The sequence below is a fragment of the Geotrypetes seraphini genome, chromosome 18 (genome assembly GCF_902459505.1).
Source record: "Geotrypetes seraphini chromosome 18, aGeoSer1.1, whole genome shotgun sequence".
Lineage (NCBI taxonomy): Eukaryota > Metazoa > Chordata > Amphibia > Gymnophiona > Dermophiidae > Geotrypetes > Geotrypetes seraphini.
Genome location: NC_047101.1, coordinates 27,350,253 through 27,371,288, shown reverse-complemented (window position 1 = coordinate 27,371,288; position 21,036 = coordinate 27,350,253). Strand labels below are relative to the sequence as shown.

The 21,036-nt window shown below is 45.8% G+C and overlaps 1 protein-coding gene across 5 annotated transcripts in view; it reads right to left on the bottom strand.

Moving 5' to 3' along the window:
• Window positions 1–21,036, bottom strand: part of DOCK2 (dedicator of cytokinesis 2) — a 601,528-nt gene that overhangs the window by 330,903 nt on the left and 249,589 nt on the right. For all 5 annotated transcript variants that reach the window (XM_033927247.1, XM_033927252.1, XM_033927251.1 and 2 more), the window contains 5 exons: window positions 17,392–17,490; window positions 15,133–15,205; window positions 11,523–11,626; window positions 10,077–10,260; window positions 9,895–9,992 (listed from right to left, as the gene is read on the bottom strand). In XM_033927247.1, coding sequence (XP_033783138.1) covers window positions 9,895–9,992; window positions 10,077–10,260; window positions 11,523–11,626; window positions 15,133–15,205; window positions 17,392–17,490 — 558 coding nt within the window. The remainder of the gene's footprint in view (window positions 1–9,894; window positions 9,993–10,076; window positions 10,261–11,522; window positions 11,627–15,132; window positions 15,206–17,391; window positions 17,491–21,036) is intronic.

Below are 21,036 nucleotides of genomic sequence, written 5' to 3'. Positions count from 1 at the left end.
ATATGATTTTACTTGTTTCATTCTAGCCATACAGATAAGTACTGTGTTTGGCTTGTATAACGATTTCCAGCTGATTTTCTTTTATCTTTTTCATTCTGGGCTTGAAATGAACTGTGTATGCTGAATTGTGCTGAATAGCAATAGTCAACATTGAATGTGGGGTTTTTAAAAAGTTTTTTTTCAAAAAATTAACACTGAGGCACAATTTTTTACACTGTGTTTCTTATGTTAATGGGAGTTAGTCCAGGGATGTTTCACTAACTAACTCCTTTGTGGGGTAGATATTGTGACAACTTTAACTGAGGACTCTCCCTTCACACAAATTATTTCTTGAGTTATTAATTTGCTTTGAAGATTTCAATGGAATAACACTTTAGTACATGTTGACTGTTGGCTATTCCCACTTTCAATAGGAAGAATTTTTTGATTGGAAGAGGGGGCCCAACATTATTTGTTTTGGGAACAAGAGCTGGGAATAATTTATCAGCTGGAGTTCCACAGTAAGCTTGCAGCAAACTTTCACTTTCACTCCAAAATAAAGCAGACCACAGCAAGGATGAACTGTTAATGCCACTTTGCTGCTTCCCAAAATGGAATGAAGCACACTCTAGAATGGTGAACAATTTTTCCAAAGATACAGGTCAACTATGCACATTTTTAAATTGCTTAACAACATGCAGTTCCTATGTTCAAACTCTGAGAGTACTGGTTAGTTCAGTGTCTCTCAAATGTTTTAGCTCTGGCACACTAAATGGATCCAATGTTTTTCACTGCACATTATAATTGAAATTATAAAATTGCAAAACCAGCAATTAAATTTAAGATTTATTTATTTAAAGTTTTTTAAGCTATATATGGTAATTGTAACAACGGTGAAACTAAAGTAGATAGATTAGAATTGCTATTCAGTATAATGGATATGCTTGTTTTTGAGTGCAAATGAACTCAAAACGGTGAAACTAAAGTAGATAGAATAGAATTGCTAATCAGTATAATGGATGTGCTTGTTTCTGAGTGCAAATGAACTCAAAACGTGGCTCGATAATTAACAAGCAAACACTCATTTCATCATCCACCATCTGCAGTCGTTCTTTTTTTTTCCAATGTAATTTCTGTCAGTTTTCAAGGACCAGTCAAGGGCAGTTGTATCCTTACGCACACAGATACTCATAACATTGATAGACTCTTGCTTATGCGACGTACATGTCATCTACTCTAGCATATACTTATGAAGGGAATTTTTAAAAATAAAGTCAAATTCTGGAATCTCTCAAGACACACCCAGAATCTCTTCGGTGTACAGTTTGAGAGACACTGGCCGCCGGACCCAAATTTGCGCCAAAAAAGCGAGAAAAGGAGAAATTAGGTTCTTACCTGCTAATTTACTTTCTTTTAGCTTCTCCAGACCAGTAGAGGTTAATCTTTACAAATGGGTATATATCCAATCATGACCAGCAAGTGGAGACTGAAAACAAAACTGTGGGACAGTATATAATATACTCCCTTCTCTAGTTACCTCAGTCTGCCGAATAGCCAAGCAGAACCAAGAACTGGAAAACAGAAAGAAAACAATACTCCGAACAGGAGTAACAACTAACATGTTGGAAAAGTGCTGTTGGAAAATGCAGAGGAGAAATACCCGAAGGAAAATGTCCCCATAGCTCGCCAGCTAAGCCAGCCGAGCCACAGCCGCTGTTCTTCAATTCTTCCCGGCCCTAGAAAAATACTAGAACCCGCAGCAAAAAACAAAAACTGCCCGCGAAACAGCCCCAACAACAACAACAGACAGGGTGGGGACCTCTACTGGCCTGGAGAAGCTAAAAGAAAGTAAATTAGCAGGTAAGAACCTAATTTCTCCTTCTTTAGCACTCTCCAGACCAGTAGAGGTTAATCTTTACAAATGGGACATACCAAAGCAGTCCCTCTCACGGGCGGGACCCCCGAAGGGCCGATACCAGAACACGCTCACCAAACACCGCGCCCCGACGCGCCTGAACATCTACCCGATAATGTCTAACAAAGGAATGCAAGGAGGACCAAACCGCAGCCTTACAAATATCCACTGGAGGCACGAGCGACGACTCAGCCCAAGAAGCTGCCTGACCCCGAGTGGAATGAGCCTTGAGAAACTCCGGAACAGGCTTCTGTCTCAGAAGATAAGCGGAAGCAATCGTCTCCTTGATCCAGCGCACAATAGTAGCCTTAGAAGCGCCAGCCCCCCGACGAGGACCCGCCAGAAGGACAAAGAGATGATCGGATTTCCGGAATTCCCGGGTCCGCTGCACATAAGAGCGGAGGACCCGACCGACATCCAACTTGCGCAGCTGCCGCTGCTCAGAAGAGCCCTCCCGACTACCCAAGACTGGGAGGACCACCGATTGATTGACATGAAAAGGAGAAACTACTTTCGGCAGAAAGGAAGGAACAGGCCGCAAGACGACCCGCTCCCTAGAAAACTCCAAGAAGGGAGCCCTACAAGAGAAAGCCTGTAGCTCAGAAACACGCCTAGCGGAAGTAATGGCCACCAAAAAGACCGCCTTCAGAGTAAGGTCCTTCAAAGAACAGCCATCCAACGGCTCGAAAGGCGGGCGCACCAAAACAGAGAGAACCAGATTGAGATCCCAAGAGGGAACAGAGGGCCGTAGGGAAGGCCTGAGCAACTTGGCCACCCGCAAACAGCGAATCACATCAGGAATGGCCGACAAACGCTGACCTGTCACCAACCCTCGAAAAGCCGACAGGGCTGCAAGTTGAACCCGGAGAGAAGCCTAAGCCAGGCCTCTATCCAGGCCATCCTGCAAGAACTCTAGAATGTTAGGCAGGGAAGCGCGAAAAGAGACCTCTCCCTGCGCCCGGCACCACCCCTCAAAGAGACGCCAAACCCGCACATAAGCCAGAGAGGTAGAAAGCCTCCGGGACCCCAAGAGTGTAGAGATCACCTTATCTGAATATCCCTTCTTACTAAGGCGACCCCTTTCAAGAGCCAAGCCGTAAGACAGAAGGGAGACGGGTCGAACATGGGAATGGGACCCTGCGTCAGAAGATCGTCCAAGAGAGGCAGAGGAAGAGGATCCACCACCAGATGCCTCACCAGATCCGCATAAAACGGACGTCGAGGCCAATCCGGAGCCACCAGAACCACTAGACCCGGATGGTGAACAATGCGAAGAAGTACTCTGCCCACTAATGGCCAAGGAGGGAACACATACAACAGCCCCTCCGTTGGCCACGGTTGGACCAGAGCATCCAGACCCTCGGCCAGACTGTCCCTGCGACGACTGAAGAAGCGGGGCACTTTGGCGTTGCCACTCATGGCCATCAGGTCCATCAGGGGCTGCCCCCAAGCCTGCACTATCAACTGAAACGCCACGGCGCCAAGACACCACTCTCCTGGATCCAGGAAGTGACGACTGAGGAAGTCCGCCTGAACATTTTCTACCCCGGCTATGTGAGAGGCCGAGAGGTCCAGAAGATGGGACTCCGCCCAAACCATGAGCCAAGCCGCCTCCTGCGCCACCTGAGTGCTCTTGGTGCCCCCCTGACGATTGACATAAGCCACCGCCGTGGCATTGTCCGACAGGACTCTGACTGACTTGCCCAACAAAAGGGAGCGGAAAGCTAACAGCGCCAGACGGACCGCTCTGGTCTCCAACACGTTGATCGACCAGGAGGCCTCCTCCGTGGACCAGGTGCCCTGAGCTGAGTGACCCAAACACTGAGCCCCCCAACCGAGGAGACTCGCATCCGTAAGGAGCACCGTCCACTGCGGGAGATCCAGACCCACCCCCTGAACCAGGTGAGGGGTCCGGAGCCACCAACGCAGACTGCAGCGCGCCATGCCTCGCAGGGGGACAGGAACATCCAAACCGTGCCTCTGGGGTGACCACCTCCGGAGCAGAGCATACTGAAGAGGACGCATGTGGGCCCGCGCCCACCTCACCACATCCAGGGACGCCGCCATCGACCCCAAGACTTGGAGGAAATCTCGCGCCCGAGGACACCGGGATGCCAAAAGCAGGCGAATCTGAGATTGCAATTTGCTCACCCGGGCCTCTGGAAGGAAGACCTTCCCCAAGGATGTGTCGAACAGAACCCCAAGGTACTCCAGACGCTGAGCCGGGACCAACCGACTCTTGGCAAGGTTGACCACCCAGCCCAGCGACCGGAGAAACTCCACCACCCGAGCCGTAACCCGGGAGCTCTCCTGCAACGACTTTGCTCGAATCAACCAGTCGTCCAGGTAGGGGTGTACCAGAATGCCCTCCGACCGCAAGGCTGCCGTGACGACCACCATCACCTTGGTGAACGTCCGGGGAGCCGTGGCCAGACCAAAGGGAAGCGCACAGCACTGATAGTGCCGAGCCAAGATCGCAAAGCGAAGGAAGCGCTGATGAGAGGCCCGAATAGGAACATGCAAGTAGGCCTCCGTCAGATCGAGAGAAGTGAGAAACTCCCCTGGCTGAACCGCCAGAATGACCGACCGCAGAGTTTCCATGCGAAAAGAGGGAATCTTGAGAGCCCTGTTCAAATCTTGAGAGCCCTTTCAAATCCAGGATGGGCCGAAAAGTCCCCTCCTTCTTGGGCACCACAAAGTAAATGGAGTACCTGCCGGTGCCCCACTCCGGAGGGGGCACTGGAACAACTGCCTTGAGATCTAGCAAGCGCTGAAGGGTCTGGCGAAAAGCCTGCGTCTTCCAAGGAGTCTGACATGGAGAGGCTAGGAAAAGGTCCGGCAGAGAGCGGGCGAACTCCAGGGCATAACCGTCCCACACCACCTCCAGGACCCACTGATCGGACGTGATCTCGGCCCATTTGGGGAAAAATTCACGCAGCCGGGCCCCCACCGGAACCAAAGGGGGCGCCGGCAAGGAGTCATTGTGCAGGACGGGAAGCGGGGGAACCGGCGGAGGGATTCCCTGCCCCCCGAAAGGGCTGCATGCGCTGGAAGAACCGACCCCGGGAAAACCCTGGAGCTGGGAAAGAAGCAGCCCCACGCCCAGGGCGATACTTGCGAAACTCCCACAAACGCCCCCGGGCAGCGCCACCCCGAGACGCAGGGCGGGCATGGTCCTCAGGCAGACGGGGCACCTTTGAGTCCGTCAGAGTCTGAATCAACTTATCCAATTCCTCCCCAAACAAAAAAGACCCCCGGAAGGGAAATTTAGTAAGCTTAGCTTTGGACGCAGCATCCGCCGACCAAGCGCGCAGCCACAAAATATGCCGCGCGGCCACGCCAAAGGCCATAGACTTAGCCGAGATCTGCACCAAGTCATAAAGAGCATCTGAGAGGAACGAGGCAGCCATCTCAATCTTCGCCACCTCCTGATCCACCAAAGACCAGTCATCAGACTCCCGATCCAGGACATGCTCAGCCCACCGAAACACGGCGCGAGCGACCAGCCCCCCATAAATAGCCGCCTGGACCCCAAAGGCAGAGACCTGAAAATTTTGCTTAAGAATGTTCTCCAACTTGCGCTCCTCAGAGTCCCGCAAGGCAGAACCGCCCTCAACAGGCACGGTATGCCGCTTAGAAATCGCCGAGACCACCGCGTCTACGACTGGCGATTCTAAAGTAGCCTGATCCCCCTCTGGGATGGGATACAAATGAGCCATGACGCGCGCCAAACGAAACGGCGCCTCCGGCGTTTTCCACTGTTCCAGTATAATATCCCGAATATCCTGATGCATGGGAAAAGAGCGGGAAATGGTACGGATCCCCCGTAGCAGAGGGTCCCCCACACGCGGAGTCTCCGGCGGCGCATCCTCAAAATGCAACACCGAAGAAACCTGTTGAATCAGGTCCGGCAGCTCATCTCTCTGAAAAAGGCGCACCATGGATGCCTCTTCGCCGGAGGACGGGAAACCCGACAACCCGCCGCCAGCGGCCGTCCCCTCGAGAGGGTCCTGGAAATCCTCAGAAAGGTCCAGGTCCTCATCCAGACTGACACGCTCCTCCGACCATAAATCCTCGTCCCACGACACCCGCGGACGCTTGGACAAGGGAGGAGGAGGAGGGGACGCCACAACAGACGAGAGAGGCAAAGCTGCAGGGAGCGCGGAGGAAACCCCATCCCCGAAACCCCCTGAGCGCAACCGGGACCCCCAGCCGCCTGAAAATAGGCTCTGCACAAAGAAAAAAAGAAATCAGGGGAAAAACCCCCCGAGGGTCCCAAGGGACTCCCTGCCACAGCAGGGGACCTAGCAGAAACCTGCCCCTGTTTTTCCAATACAGGGGGAAGGTCACCTGAGGTGAAAGACAAAATGGAGGGGCCAGACTGAGAAGATGGCGACTTTCCCACCAAAAATGCTCCCTCCATAGCCTGTAGCGGCTGAGAAGTCTGAACAGTCCCAGCCACTAAAACAGGCAAGTCGGCATCAGCTGTCAAAACATCAGCTGAGAGGGAATCCCCAACAACCCAACCGTCGGCGGCTCGGGGAATCCCTCCGTGGGCGGTTGGGGAAGACCGGGCTTCCCCACTGCTCCCAGCCGACTCGCGAGGCACCATCGGCGGGGAGCTCTGGGCGCCTGCAGCCGCTGCCGACGGAGCTCCTCCACCGCACCGGCCTGAACACCGCTTGCACAGGCCGGCCGCGAGTGCCTCGCGCCTGGAGCACAATGAGCACTTTTTCCCTTTAGAAGTGCTCATTGCTCCATACGCGACCTAGCTATAAAAAAGTGCCGGTTAGATGAAAAAATACAGTAAAATACAGTTTTCTTAAAGGGAAACAACCCTCCAGACCAGCACTACCTCGGGATTTTTTTTTTTTTTTACAGAACAGACTCCACAGGCTCTCGAAGCAATATGCCTTGCTTGATTTAGGGGGCAAGGCTTACTGCTGAGGCTCCTCTAGAAAAATGTGGGGAGGTGGAGGAAGTGGGGGGAGGGACCCCGCTCGAGACCCTCCGGGTTTGACCCCCCCGAGGTCGGACGAACCCCCAAACAGGGCCCGCCCAAGTTCCGTCCGGCCAAAAACAGGGACTATAAACCCCCTAAACAAATTCCAACAGCCCTACCAAGGGAGATGGGTACAGATCACATCAACACCTGCTGGAGACTGAAAGAAGACTGTGGTAACTAGAGAAGGGAGTATATTATATACTGTCCCACAGTTTTGTTTTCAGTCTCCACCTGCTGGTCATGATTGGATATATACCCATTTGTAAAGATTAACCTCTACTGGTCTGGAGAGTGCTAAAGAAAAGGCACTTCCCAAAATTAATAAAATTCCAATTTTAGGATTTTTCAGGTGGGGCAACACAAAGAATCACTAGAAACCCAAGAAAAAAACCCTCAAAATGAAAGATGCAAAATCGTTATTCTCCTCTTACTCACAGTACTGGATACAGAAGCTATACCTGCTTTCTAGCCCCGATGAAGAACCAGAATTAGAATTCACTGCCACACTGCTGGAAAAGCTGTCACCAAGCTGATCTTTGGGCTGCCGGTCAAACCCACTGTCTGACTATGCCTCCCAGGATGGGTGGAGGAGTGAAAATGCAGCCTGCACGCTGCGGAACACCACTGAGCCCCCTAAGTGTGCTGAACAGTCTGTGCTCGACCCGCTTAACAGGGAATGAGACCAGGTCAGGGACGGCCCTGACCTCCAAGGAAGACTAGCAGACCAGCTAACAGGTACCCCAAAAGGATCAGCCTGTCAGCTACAGACCGAAATCTGTGAATTCTCAAGCAGGCAGCGCTTCAAATTAACTTCCAACGCGAAAGGGATAAACTACGTCTAATTAAAAACAATAAATTGGGGAGAGCAGAAATACAAGAGCTGCAGCCATGCATACAAAAAAGAAAGACTGCTGGGAGGAGTTAAGCTAGCCTGTGAAGTACACTAGAGGTGGAATGAAAAAGCTGGAATGGATCTCTTCTGCAGCCCAAGCAGGTAAAGGGAAATAACCCTATGGTCTAGAACAGTGTTCTTCAACCTTTTTACACCCGTGGACCAGCAGAAAAAAAATAATTATTTTGTGGACCGGCAAACTACTAGGACTAAAATTTAAAAATCCCGTTTCCGCCCCATCTCCGCGAGCTCGGTCCCCACAAATCATCTGATCCCATCCACACAAGCCTCAGTTATGATTTTATATTGAATGTATTTTATTAAAGTATAAAAAGAAACAATATTCTGTAGAATTGTCATTTTATAAATACAAATAATTCAGAGCAAGGATCAACAAAACCCCTGTCTCCCCTCCCCTTCACATATATCCCCTCTTCTATCAAGAAAACTGAACAAGCCAAATTATTACAGAATGCTACACAGAAATATCATGCTAACAGAATACTGAAGTAACACATGACAGGAATAGTTTTAGGGGAGTGCAACTAGGGCAACTGCCCCCTGGTCAGAGAGCGCCCTAAGCCAGCTGAAAGCTAAAGAAGCACTGCCTGGGTTTTGCAGTCCCCAGTTATGTCTAACACCAGCTCTAGCAGGATATATATTTCAAATCTGATATATTCTAATCACAAAATAGAAATAAAATTATTTTTTTCTACCTTTTGTCGTCTCTGGTTTCTGCTTTCAATCTTTTTTTCACTCTCTTCCTTCCAGCGTATGCCCTCTCTGTCTCTTCAATCCAGCATCTGCCCCTTCCATCCACTATCTGTCCTCTCCCCCTTCCATATGGTATCTGTCTTCTTTCTATGTCCCTCTCCCCTTTCCATCCAGCTTGTGCCCCTCTCTCCTATTTACATGATTCATTCCAGCTTCACTGCTCTCTTCATTTTTATCTCTCCTACACCAGATCTATCATCGTTGTCCCTCTGCTTATTTTTCTGCTGACCCCTTCCTATCATCAATCTCTCTACTTTCTCATGCCTGTCTCCCCTTCCCCTCCTCTAATCTCTCTGCCAGCTGTTTCCTTCCTTTTTTCATTCTCCCTTCCCTCCTCCTCCTGTCCAGCAGTAACTCTCTTCCCTTCCTCCCCTCCCAGCAGCATCTCTCCGTCTCCCTCTCCAGTAGCAGCTGTCCCTTTTTTTTCCTTGCCCAGCAGCTTCCCAGATTCTTTTCCCTCCTCCCCTCCCAGAAGCATCTCTCCTTCTCCCTTTCCAGTAGCAGCTGTCCCTTTTTTCCCCTGCCCAGCAGCTTCCCAGACTGATAGTGGTTTTCTCCCCTCCCAGCAGCTCTTCTTACTTCCCAGCGCAGCGATTCACGAAGGCAGCCTCGGGTCCTTTGTTGGGTCGCGCCGCCTCTGAGGAAAGAGGAAGTTGCATCATCAGAGGCAGCCGCGACTCAGCAAAAGCCCCGAGGCTGCCTTCGTGAATCGCTGCGCTGGGAAGTAAAGGAGAGCTGCAGAGAGGGGAGAAAGCCACTGTCGGAGGCTCCCCAAGATCTGTCCGGCCCAGTGCACGCTTCCGATGCTGATCTTGCCGGTCCTGCGCGGACCGGCAGGAAGTTCAAATGAGTCAATCTTGCCGGTCCTGTGCGGACCGGCAAAAATTTCCTCCGGCGGTTGAAGAACTGTGGTCTAGAATGTCTCACCGAACTATCTATTGCTACAGGGCAATGGAACTCAGGTTAAACTGTAAAATTCATGCTTGAAATCTGTTTACAGTAACATGTAATGGTTTTTATTAGTCTCTCCAAACCACTAGCCCATTCAAATTGTCTGTGAACCACATGCTTTCCCACTTGTTTTCTTGGAAGAGATCATTCTAATTGATGTGTTTAAAAGTGCATACAAGCATTCTTAGGGTCCCAGTTATCCTCAATCTTGAGCAATATTATTTTCAAAAGATGACTAGAAACTTTCAAAATAGGAGGGTAAAAGTATCTAACTTTTATAAACTGATCTTTTTATATATCACTTAGGGATTAGCATCATACTAGCATGCATTCAGGTGCCCTGAAGTTCTCAAATAACAAAAGAATCTAAACACAGACCTTTACAACTTCCTCTCCATCCACAATCTTTAGCTTTTCCAAATTTTCCTGTAGAAGTTCTGGTTTCATTTTCCATTTCAGGAGACCCAACAACCCCACTGAAAAAAATGGAGAGCACAAGTTATTATACAAAGTTTTTATTTTTGAATTCCAAAACAAAGCAGTTAACTTGAATTACATACCATTCTGAGTTAGTTTTGTTGAACAAACTAGTGTGGAAATGAAGAATGCATCTCGGAAACTCACAGATAGTCCTCCTGCACTACTAGGACCACGACTTAAAGTGGATCCTTTACTGTCCATTTGACGACGAGTGGAAGGCAATGTCAAATAACAACTGGAATCTTCCATTTTCTTACCATCACCCTGTAAATAGCACAAATAATTTTGAAGTCATTTATTTATATATCATGAATAGCAAAGATTTGTTTACAATAAAACAAATACTTCATGTAAAATTTACAATCCAGTCTTAAAATTTACATTTCATAATGCATTCACCCCAAAGTAGGGTTACCAGATGTCAAATTGTGTGATGAAAGAACATCACAGGCTACTTAATGGAAGGAAAAGCCTCAGAAAAGGTCCCTCCCCAAAGGTGGCTATTAAAGGTGGTTGAGCGGTCACCTCATCGGCAAAAAAACCTTCCTTTAATAGCCACCTTTGTGGAGGGCCTTTTTCTGAGGCTTTTCCTTCCATTTTCCCCATTGAGTAGCCTGTGATATTATTTTATCATACAATTTGACACCTTGCACCACTTATGTTAAAGTGTTGTAAGATATTATCATTGATAGCTCACGATATCTGTGTCACTTGGAGATGATATTATCTGAGCACATTTAAATTAATTTTCTATTCATTTATTATTTTTGCACAGTTTATTTACATTTTTGTTACTTATAACAGTACTTTTTGAAATTATCCCTCATTTGTAGCGAATCATTTGCTACTTACAATGTTGACACAATACAGAATAAAACATCATAATAGATAGCATATGGAAGCAAAGGTAAAACATATAGATAGAAAACATATACAGGAGTCAGATAAAGAATAAGGAAACTATAGAAAGTTGAAAGGGGACAGATTCAAAATGAATGCTAGGAAGTTCTTCTTTACCCAATATCTGGTGGACACTTGGAATGCGCTTTCAGAGGACGTAATAGGGCAGAGTACGGTACTGGGGTTTAAGAAAGGATTGGACAATTTCCTGCTGGAAAAGGGGATAGAGGGGTATAAATAGAGGATCACTACACAGGTTCTGGACCTGTTGGGCCGCCGCGTGAGCGGTACTGCTGGGCACGATGGACTTCAGGTCTGACCCAGCGGAGGCATTGCTTATGTTCTTATGTCAGATTAAGGCCAAATGGCCCATCCAATTTGCCTCTCTGTAGTAACCATTATGGAGTTAGAATAGGGTATACAACTTGCAGATAATCACCTCTTTCAAGGAATGGACTACTACTACTACTACTTATCACTTAATACGCAGCACTGTACATTTTGACATTTATAGACAGTCCCTGCTCAGAAGAGCTTAAAATCTAACTAATCTAATGGACATAATTATATTACAAAAGGACTCATATTTGAGCTTTCAGGACATATGAATATATAAAATATATTACCTTTAACACAATCAAATCATGGCAGCCATCTTGCAAAGTTGTTCCATCTTCCTTCATTAACTTTACATAAGCCATAGCAAAGTTCCTCTCTCCCTTATCTTTTGCTAGAAATGAATTGATTATGATATAAAATAAATATCTTCCATATTATATATTTTAACAAGAGGCACAAATTTTCTGTGAAAATTTCTAAAAAAATTTCAGCGGGAGCTAACCAAGTAGGAGCGATTCCTAGGTACCAGATACTGTCACACTAAAAATCTGGTTAGTGCTGGTGTGATCCAAGGGCAAAGTCAGGGCAGAGCCAACTGTGTTATTAGTCTGAAAAACAGGCCTGAATTACCTAAAAACTGATTCTGAGCACATTTTAGTTTTAAAACTAAAATCTCTTCTGATCTGCCTGAAAATGATACAGACTGTGTTATTAGTCTGAAAAACAGGCCTCACCAGGTTGCTATTTGGGTACCACTGTAGAATATCCTGACAATTACCAGCTGGCTGTTAACTGCCCAAATATTCAGTCTTAGTACCTCGACAGGTACCAACATTGAATATCTAGACACAATTCAGCCAATAGCATTTTTAAAACGCTAAATGCCACCACCTGAATATTACCCTCTTCATGTCCACTGAAGCAGCAAAAGATCAGAATTATCTCAATGAAAAACTGTAACACTTCCTCCCTGCACATACTACAACTCCCTAATCCCTCTTCTGAAACATACTGTAGATATGGGGAACCACATCGACTCTCCATTCAAAATTTTTCTAACTGGGCTACTTTTCAATACCATAGAAATAATTCTGAGATTTTGTTGCTTCAGTGGACATGTAGGGGGTAATATCTGAAAAACCCAACAAAGAACAATTTTCATCAAGACACTCAATTACAAAATGAAGTTACTACAACTGAAGCTAAATTTAACACTGTTATTTCTGTAGAGCATTAATGTTATACATTTGTTCTGCTTGGTTTGTAATACCCATATTTGTGATTCATTTGTTGCACAGTTGTAGCTTGAAAAATCAATAAAGATTTATAAAAAAACAAAACAAAACACAAAACACTGTTATTTCTGTGTACCACAATGGAAATGAAATTTAGCCAGCTAATGCTGAAAATTCATGCTAGGTGTTTAAAATTTCCCCAAATTCAGACACCTTTTGAGCAGTTAAATATAGTTTAGGTTACTAGTTAGAGTAAATTTGAATCTAATCAGTTAATTTCCATAGTTATCCAACTAGAACTATTGGAGTCTATATTCAAAGCAATTTAACTAGCCAGAAACAGCTCCTGGCTGGTTAAATCATTTGTTTAGGGCTAACTGGCCATATTCAGTGATAATTAACCAGTTAGCAGAACAGCATACGTCAAACACCATAAAAAAAACTTGACAGAACACTGACCTGATCCAGTTACTCAAGAAATCACATGCACCACCTCCAAATACCACAAAAATATAAACACTTTGGAACTCATAATCAAAACAGAAATACATCTAAAACCCCGCCCAAATTGGCATATGGACAACCTAAAAGACAGGTCATCCAAGTGCCGATAATCAAAACAGGTGTTTAGATGTATCCAAATATTTTTTTTTTAGGCCTTTGAATCCCGCTGTGCGCTCAGAGCTGAAAGGGCTGTTTTTGAAGGAGTGATTAGGGTGGGATGTGGGATGACCTAGACTTAGTCATACTGCAGGAATAATTAAAAGTTTTACGAGGCTGTCTGGATGAAACTTATACGTTGTGACTTAGGCGATCTAAAAACAGGTCTAAGTGCCCAGAAGGTATCCAAAGTGACCAGATAACCACTACAGACCCCCACACACACTCCCCCAGTGATTACTGACCCCCCCCCAAAAAAAAACTGCCATAAAAATTGGGTGGGGGTGGGCTAGTGAACCATAGAGAGGAGGACCCAGACCCATAAGCCACTCTAACCTCTACATTCATGAAGGAAAATGTGAGTCCACCAAAAAAACAAACAAACCCTAATGTACTGCCATATAGGTGATATCTGCAGTCATAAGGGCTATTGGGGTTGTAGACAGGTGGGACACTGCTAAGCCTTCTATGAATGCCAAACAGCCTGTGCTCAAACCCCTGCTAAACAGTAGGTGAGAAGGTAAGCAGGGACAGCCCCAAGCTCCAAAATACTTGTGCAGGCTGACTAACAGGTACCATCAGTGATCGGCCTATCAGCTGCAGACCTCAGTCTGCTTCTTCTCTATATAGGCAGAGCCGACATTAAAGGTGAGAAGCTCTGAGAACTGAAAAATACCAAAGAAAAATCAAAACACCGAATCAAATAAGAAAAGGGTGAGCAGAACAGAAACCCCTTCCAGCTCATGTGCAGAAGGGAAAAATTGCAGGTGGCAGCAGAGCTCCCAGTGAAGTAGGAGGGTCACAGAAAAAATCCAGAGTGTATTCCTTCTGTATATGGCTCACAGCAATAGAGAGATAACCCACTTGTCCAGAAAGAGCTAGCACAGTTTGATGAATTAACTAGAGGTTGGTAGTGAACTTGGAGCTATTGTGGCGATGGGGTGAAATGTGGTTACATGAGTCAGTTTCCTTAGGTGTATGTTAGACACAGAGAGGGAAATGGGAAGAAGCTGGACATGGGGAGAGATGGGAAGAGAGTGCTGATGTTGGATATAGTGAGAGATCAGGAGAGAAAGTGAGTGGACACACAGGAGAGAGAAGAAATTCTGGACATAAGATAATAGAGAGAGATGGAAGATATGGGACATGGCAGATTTATGAACATGAAGGGTTGATGCTGGACATAAGTGGGGCATAGGAAGATGTTCTTATAGGTTCCACAAAAAATTCCAAGTAATTGAGAGCTTACAAATGACACTACATTGGAGGCTTATGTGCTGTGCTGTTTGTTTGTAGCCTCTCAAATACTTGGATTTTTTGTGGACCCTATAAGACCCCTGAGGAAGGCATTTTTATTTTGCCGAAACATGGCCCTTTTTGGGTCATTTGTATTTTATACATTAATTGGTTTTTATCTCATGAGTCACTTGTGATTGTATACACCCTATGTGAATTGTTTTTTTGTATTTGAATGCTTATTAAACTGCGATCTTCTGTTCCACAATCTTTTTGTTGTTCTGCTGTTTAGATTATGGGTCTGTTTTACAAAGCCGCGCTAGAGGCTGCTGCACGGCAATAGCCCTGAAGCCCTTTAAATCTCTATGGGCTTCGGGGCCGTTACTGCGCGGCTTTGTAAAACAGGCCCTATGTGACAATATCTCAACAGGTGGACCAAATAAAAAAATGAATCTCAACTTATACATGCACCATGATAAGTGATAGTACAATAAAGAGCTCAAGCTCTGGAGACAAAGAAGATGGAGAAGCTGCCATGTACATTGAAAAACTATCAGATGTGCATGATATGGTAAGGACCCCTTTCTGGTAATTTTACAAATGGCAGATTGAATTTCAGAAGTGCTTGCTATGCAGGATGGAAGGGTCAACCTTTCTTAAAACAAAAAAAAAAGGAAAATGCAGATGGAAAATGCATATGAAGTATGTGTGCTTTTAGCAGAGGGGCAAAATACAAGATGAAGAGGAAATGCAAAGTTCTACTCACAGTCCTGGGATGATCTATGTCGGAACATGAACCTCAGATGTATCCTTTGCATCTCTTCAATGGGAACTGCTACCTGGAAAATGGTAGAAATTGCTATTAAGGGCAAATGCTGAGAAAAATACCCTGTTATCATGTGAGTAATGTGAGCAAGGGCAGCCCAGGAACCAGGACAAACTGGAACCATACAACAGGTGCAGATAAAGGAAAATACAATTTATTATAAGTATTGGGTAGAGGTCCTGCTCCATTCACAGTTGGGAGAGAGAAAGTAAACACAAAGAGGCTCAAAATCAAAATTTTTAAACATCCAAAAACTAGCCTAAGTCGGCACTTGGACGTCCTAACAGCAGGGATATCCAAAACCAACTTTCTGGACATGCAGCAGCACTTCTAAGCTGTTCTGCATTCACAGCTCAAAGGGGCATGTTGGGAGGTGTGTTATAGGCGGGAATCAGGTAGGCTTAAAACCTGGACATACTGCAGCGATAATCAAAGCTTTCCTAGAGGGAACTTAGATGCCAGCAGTTAGACCTGTTTTAGTTGTGTCAGAGTGCCCCAAAGCTGTCCAAACTAACCAGATGACCACTGGAGAGATTAAGGTATGATCCCCCCCTTACTCCCCCAGTGGTCACCAACCCCTTCCCACCATCCAGAGATGGAGAAAAATACAGCACATTGAGGGCTTGCCATCAGCTGAGCTGGTTTCGGAGATTCCTGACAGTTCAACTGATGGGGATTTCCCTTGCCAGGATAAGCTGAGCTGTGGAACCCTACACCCCCTCCCCCCGACATCTCCAGACCATCCCCACCCCCAACATTCCCCCTACATCCCACAACATTCCTGGACCCTCCACATCACCCCAGACCTCCGACATCAAGTAACACCCCCCCCACACATACACACACACATATCACCCGACACCACCGAACATGAGGCAACATGCCCCAAATCACCCAACACCACCGAACATGAGGCAACACCCCCCATACACATACATCACCCGACACACCCTGTACCTTCTGCTGCAAAATCGACAGAAGGGAAGCCCACTCCTTCCTGCCTATAAGTCCATTTTGAGCCATCAGAGCCTTAGGCCCCTCCCACTGCATCCCAAGATGCATTGGGAGGGGGAAGGCCTGTAATTTGCAGCACACAGCCAAAAAAGATCGACGTCCTAAGAACCAAAACTTATACCTAGGTCATTTTCAAAAATAAAAGATAGACGTCTGACAGCTTTGAAAATTGACATTTTTTCTCCTGGGTTTGTGGACTTCTTGCCCAAAACGTCCAACCTCAGACTTATATGTCCTATCGAAAATGCTCCTCAAAATGTTCCTTAGATGTAACAAGATTCTCTAGAATCCTGCTCCTGCAGGACCACAGGGTAAATTACTGTCCCTCAACATGGAGGTACACTTGTCGTGGAAGAAGTCTGAGAGGGATTCACTGTCTAAGCTTGTTTTTTGGTTGTAGTGTGATCCTTGGGAGGAGGAAAACAAGTTTTTGGACAGTGAGAAGATGGCCTTTGATCTGCTTGGGATCTTGGATATTAGGTTTATGAAGTGTGCCTTTTTTGTTTCGAGTGTCGCTAGTTTGTAGTCTTTCAAGAGGGTTTTCCAGGTAGCTTTATCTTCAGCGCTGTGTGTTTTGCACCAGGTTTTTCCAGCTTTCCTGACTCTCCGTTTTCGTTCTCTCAGGTTTTCTGTGAACCAGGGTGATGAGAAACATCTTGTGTTTGTTTTGACTTCTTTGGCTTTGGCTAGAGTGACTTTATGTCAGAGAGCCACACCTGTGCCTTTTCTTCTAGCGAATTGGTTGTGGGAGCTGTGTTTAGGTCAAGTGAGGAGATGCCAATGGATAAATCATGAAGGTTGACCAACTTTGGGTCGAATGTGGTTGTTTTGTGTGATGCAGTGTTTTCTGCAGGCCTTTTGGTCTTAGTGTGTACATTGAATGAGATTTTGTGGTGGTCAGTCCAGGGGACCTGAAAATTAGTCAGCGGGGTTGGTTTGTTGTGGAGTAGCAAGCCTTTTGAGATGAAGAACAGGTCTAGAGTGTTCCCAGAGGAGTGAGTTTGCCTTGCTAAGCTGCTGTCCTATGTTTTGTCATACAATGCTCGTCATGTTATGTCACGTTATGTTTTTTTTTACCATGCTTTGGTATGTATGTAAACTTGTAATATGTTCTGAGCTCTCCTGGGAGGATGGGATACAAAACCAAATAAATAAATCATGAAATAAAAAAAGTGTATGGCATACTTTTACTGTTTCCATCCAGCGGGGCTGTTTCATCTGATAGTATAGGACTGATCTGTAATCATTCACTGGTTTGTCACCGGCTCCAATGCAAATTGCGTTCTGATTTAAAAAAAAAAATGCAGTTATCATTTTCTTGAAACTGTTTCAGAAAAAGGCAGAGCTATAATATTCTAGCAAAGAAAAGAACATGACGCTATCTATGAAAGGATTAGGTTCTCACCTTGATAATCCTCTTTCATGTAGAACAGCATATGATTCCTTACAGAAGTGCCCCAACTCACGAGTTCCTTGCAGAAGGCATCAATAATTTTTTTTCTTCACCCCCTTGTCTCACTGGGCACCACCACCTCTCCTCAGTCTGTTCCAATGCAAGTGATAATCTCTTGGAGAAGAAATAAAAACTAGGGGGGGACTCAGGGAACTCCCCAATCTAAATAAGCTTGATCTGATCTGCAATAGTAAATAAGAGTCAATAAACATCTACCCAACAGAGCAACAATTAACAGTGGAGAAAGAAACCACCTACCTGTGTTCAACCAGAACTAACCCTTGTATAGCTCTGAACAAAATAAAATGTGCTAATATCGATGTCAGCACTAATATGTAAAATTCAAAAGAATCTGATTCTCTTCTTTAATTGCCTCGAGCCAAGCCATTGGAGACACTTCCCAGCTTACTAGCCAACACAAGAATAACAGACATCTTACAGGGTGGGGCATAAGGAATTGTATACTGTTCTAAAGGAAAGAGGATTATCAAGGTAAGAACCTAATCCTTCCTTCCTGTGCAAACAGCATACAATTCCTTACAGATGGGATGTACCAGAGCAGTCCCTTGAGTCTAGGGTGGGACAGATGAGCCTGTGACCAGCATCAAGGACCTGATAGCCCTGTCCTCCTGTGCCATTATGTCCACTCTTGAAAACTTTGTAAAGGTATGGAGAGTAGACTACGTGAATTCTTAAAACACCAATCAAAGGATCTAAGATGGCTGCCGCTGTCTGATGCTGGAAGGACGCCTGAGAGTGTTTTCCTTACCTCTTTGGAAATGCCGAAAAGAAGGGGCAAGAGTGTTGGTGGTGCCTCCCAGCGCTCAGGACCCACGGTTCCTACAATTGAAGACATCTTCAGACGCCTTCAAAACGAGCAAGTCGGTTCGGGGAATCGCCTGATGGAAGCGTCGGCAGAGAGGAGTGCTTCGACGACATCCCATGGGCTAGACGTGATTCTGAGCCCCGACGTTAGGACGCCTCCCCTCCAGCCATTGCCGCTGGGAGCTAGCTCACCGCGAGAGGAGAGCACGTCAGACGAGAGTGTGTTCTCCCCTCGAGAGGCCAGCACGTCGGAGGGCTTGCAGCAGGAGACAACTCAGAGGGACTCGCTCCCTTTAGAGAAACCAGAGACTGGGACAACTCGTGCTATGGAGGAACAGGGCACTGAAGAGGTAGACCAGACATCTGAACTATCTTTGCCTACACTAACAATTCCTTTTGTTCCAGTTAAACCCCCAGAAGTCACTTTAGACTCGCTCTGTGAGTTAGTTGTGGCTTTGGGTAATTCTCTGACTCCTCAAATTAAAAACTTAGATAAAGAACTTAAAGACCAGAAAGAAGTTATTAAGAATTTGAAAGAAGACATAGAAATATTGAAATCTGATACCCAAGAAGATAAGAAGGACATAAAAATGATAAAAAGTAATCATGACTTATTGGTAAAAGATAACTTGATAATGAGGAGAAAATTGGAAGCACTTGAAAACAATTCCCGGATTAATAATTTGCGTTTAATTAATTTTCCAAAGGTCTCTTCAATTTCCCCAAGAGACATGATAAAGCGTTACTTTCTGGAAATATTAAAAATTCATGAGAATTCATTACCTCCATTGATAAGAGTATATTATTTACCTATAAAGACTCAGGATGCTCAGAAGAAAGACGTAATTGGAAAATCCCAGGAAAGTTCTATGGATGTATCTGCTTTATTAGAGCAGTCGGACAGAGAAGTGGCTATTCCAGCCACTCTCCTACTGACTGTAGTTCTGGCTCCAGATAAAGACTGGATCCTTAAACTTTTCTTTAAAAATAGAACCACAGACTTCCTGGGTTTTCATATTCAAATTTTTCTGGATGTCTCTAAGGAGACTCAAAAGAGAAGAAGGGAATTTCTAATGTTGAAACCTGGTGTGACCCAGATTGGGGGTTTATTTTTCCTTAGATATCCTTGTAAATGTGTAGTAAGGTATCATACTTTGAAATATGTGTTCTTTGAACCAGCTCATTTGACAGCCTTCCTCTCCACGAAGCGCCTTGGGAATGAAGGAAAATCAGCGTCCAAGGAATAATTAGCTCCTTTTCAGTATCAGATAATGTGATTTCCTTTAGTTGTTATTTTGTATCCTTAAATCACTCCGTTTCTTAAGTCTTGGATCCTAATTTTGAGGACTAGTGTGCGATTAAGTTGAGAGTTATTTCTTCTTTTTTGGATAGAAAGTATTTTTAATGTTGTGTTTAATATTATGTTTTCTTAATTGCACTTTCTGTACAAGATGATATGCTTGTTAAATAATGCAAAAATTTCTAAAATAAATAATAATAAAAAAAAAAAAAAGAGAGTAGACTACGTGGCTGCCCTACAAATTTTAGTGGGTAGTACTGCCCTGAACTCTGTCCAGAAGGAAGTAACACTTCTGGTAGAGTGAGCTTAAGAGGCTGGTCTTCCCTGATAGAACTTGTCAAGATAAATAGGTGATTTGACAGACGGAACTCATTTGTCACCCCAAGATAGCAAAGAACTCTCCTAACCAGTGTTCCCGCTAAGCTGCGTTGGCCTGCGCTCGCGCACAAAATATTACATCGCAGCGCAAAGTTTCTCTTCACAGCGCACACACGCGTCGGTAAGGTAAGGGGACGCATTGGGGGGATTGCACTTCCCCACAATTGCCATGCTTCGGTTCCTCTTCTTCCTTCCTTCCTCCCCCCCCCCCCCCGCGGGACCCTGCGGCACCATCAACTCTTACTCCCTCTAATGTCGGCCCTGCAGCTCCAGACTTCCTCGCACCTTCTCCCCTCCCCCTTTGGATCGCTATTATTTTAAATGTTATAGCCGCGGAGCTGTATCCATCAGTGGAGATGTCTAACCTCGGCCTGCCCCGGAACTCTTACTGCAACAGTGACTTCCTGTTCCTGCCTAGACGGGCGGCTGCTGCAGTAAGAGTTCCGGGGCAGGCCGAGGTTAGACATCTCCACTGATGGATACAGCTCCGCGGCTATAACATTTAAAATAATAGCGATCCAAAGGGGGAGGGGAGAAGGTGCGAGGAAGTCTGGAGCTGCAGGGCCGACATTAGAGGGAGTAAGAGTTGATGGTGCCGCAGGGTCCCGCGGGGGGGGGGGGGAGGAAGGAAGGAAGAAGAGGAACCGAAGCATGGCAATTGTGGGGAAGTGCAGAGCTGCAGGGAAGAGTGTTGCGGTACCCAGCTGGAGGGAGAAGGAAGATGAGGGAGGGAATTAAAGGAGATGCCAGGGCTTGGAGCGTAGGAGGAAGGTATGCCAGTCTAAGGGAAAAGGAAGGGGGAGATGTGAGAGCATGGAGGGGGAGCGAAAGATGGAAGAAAAGGAAAGGAGAGAGATGCCAGAGAATCAGGGAA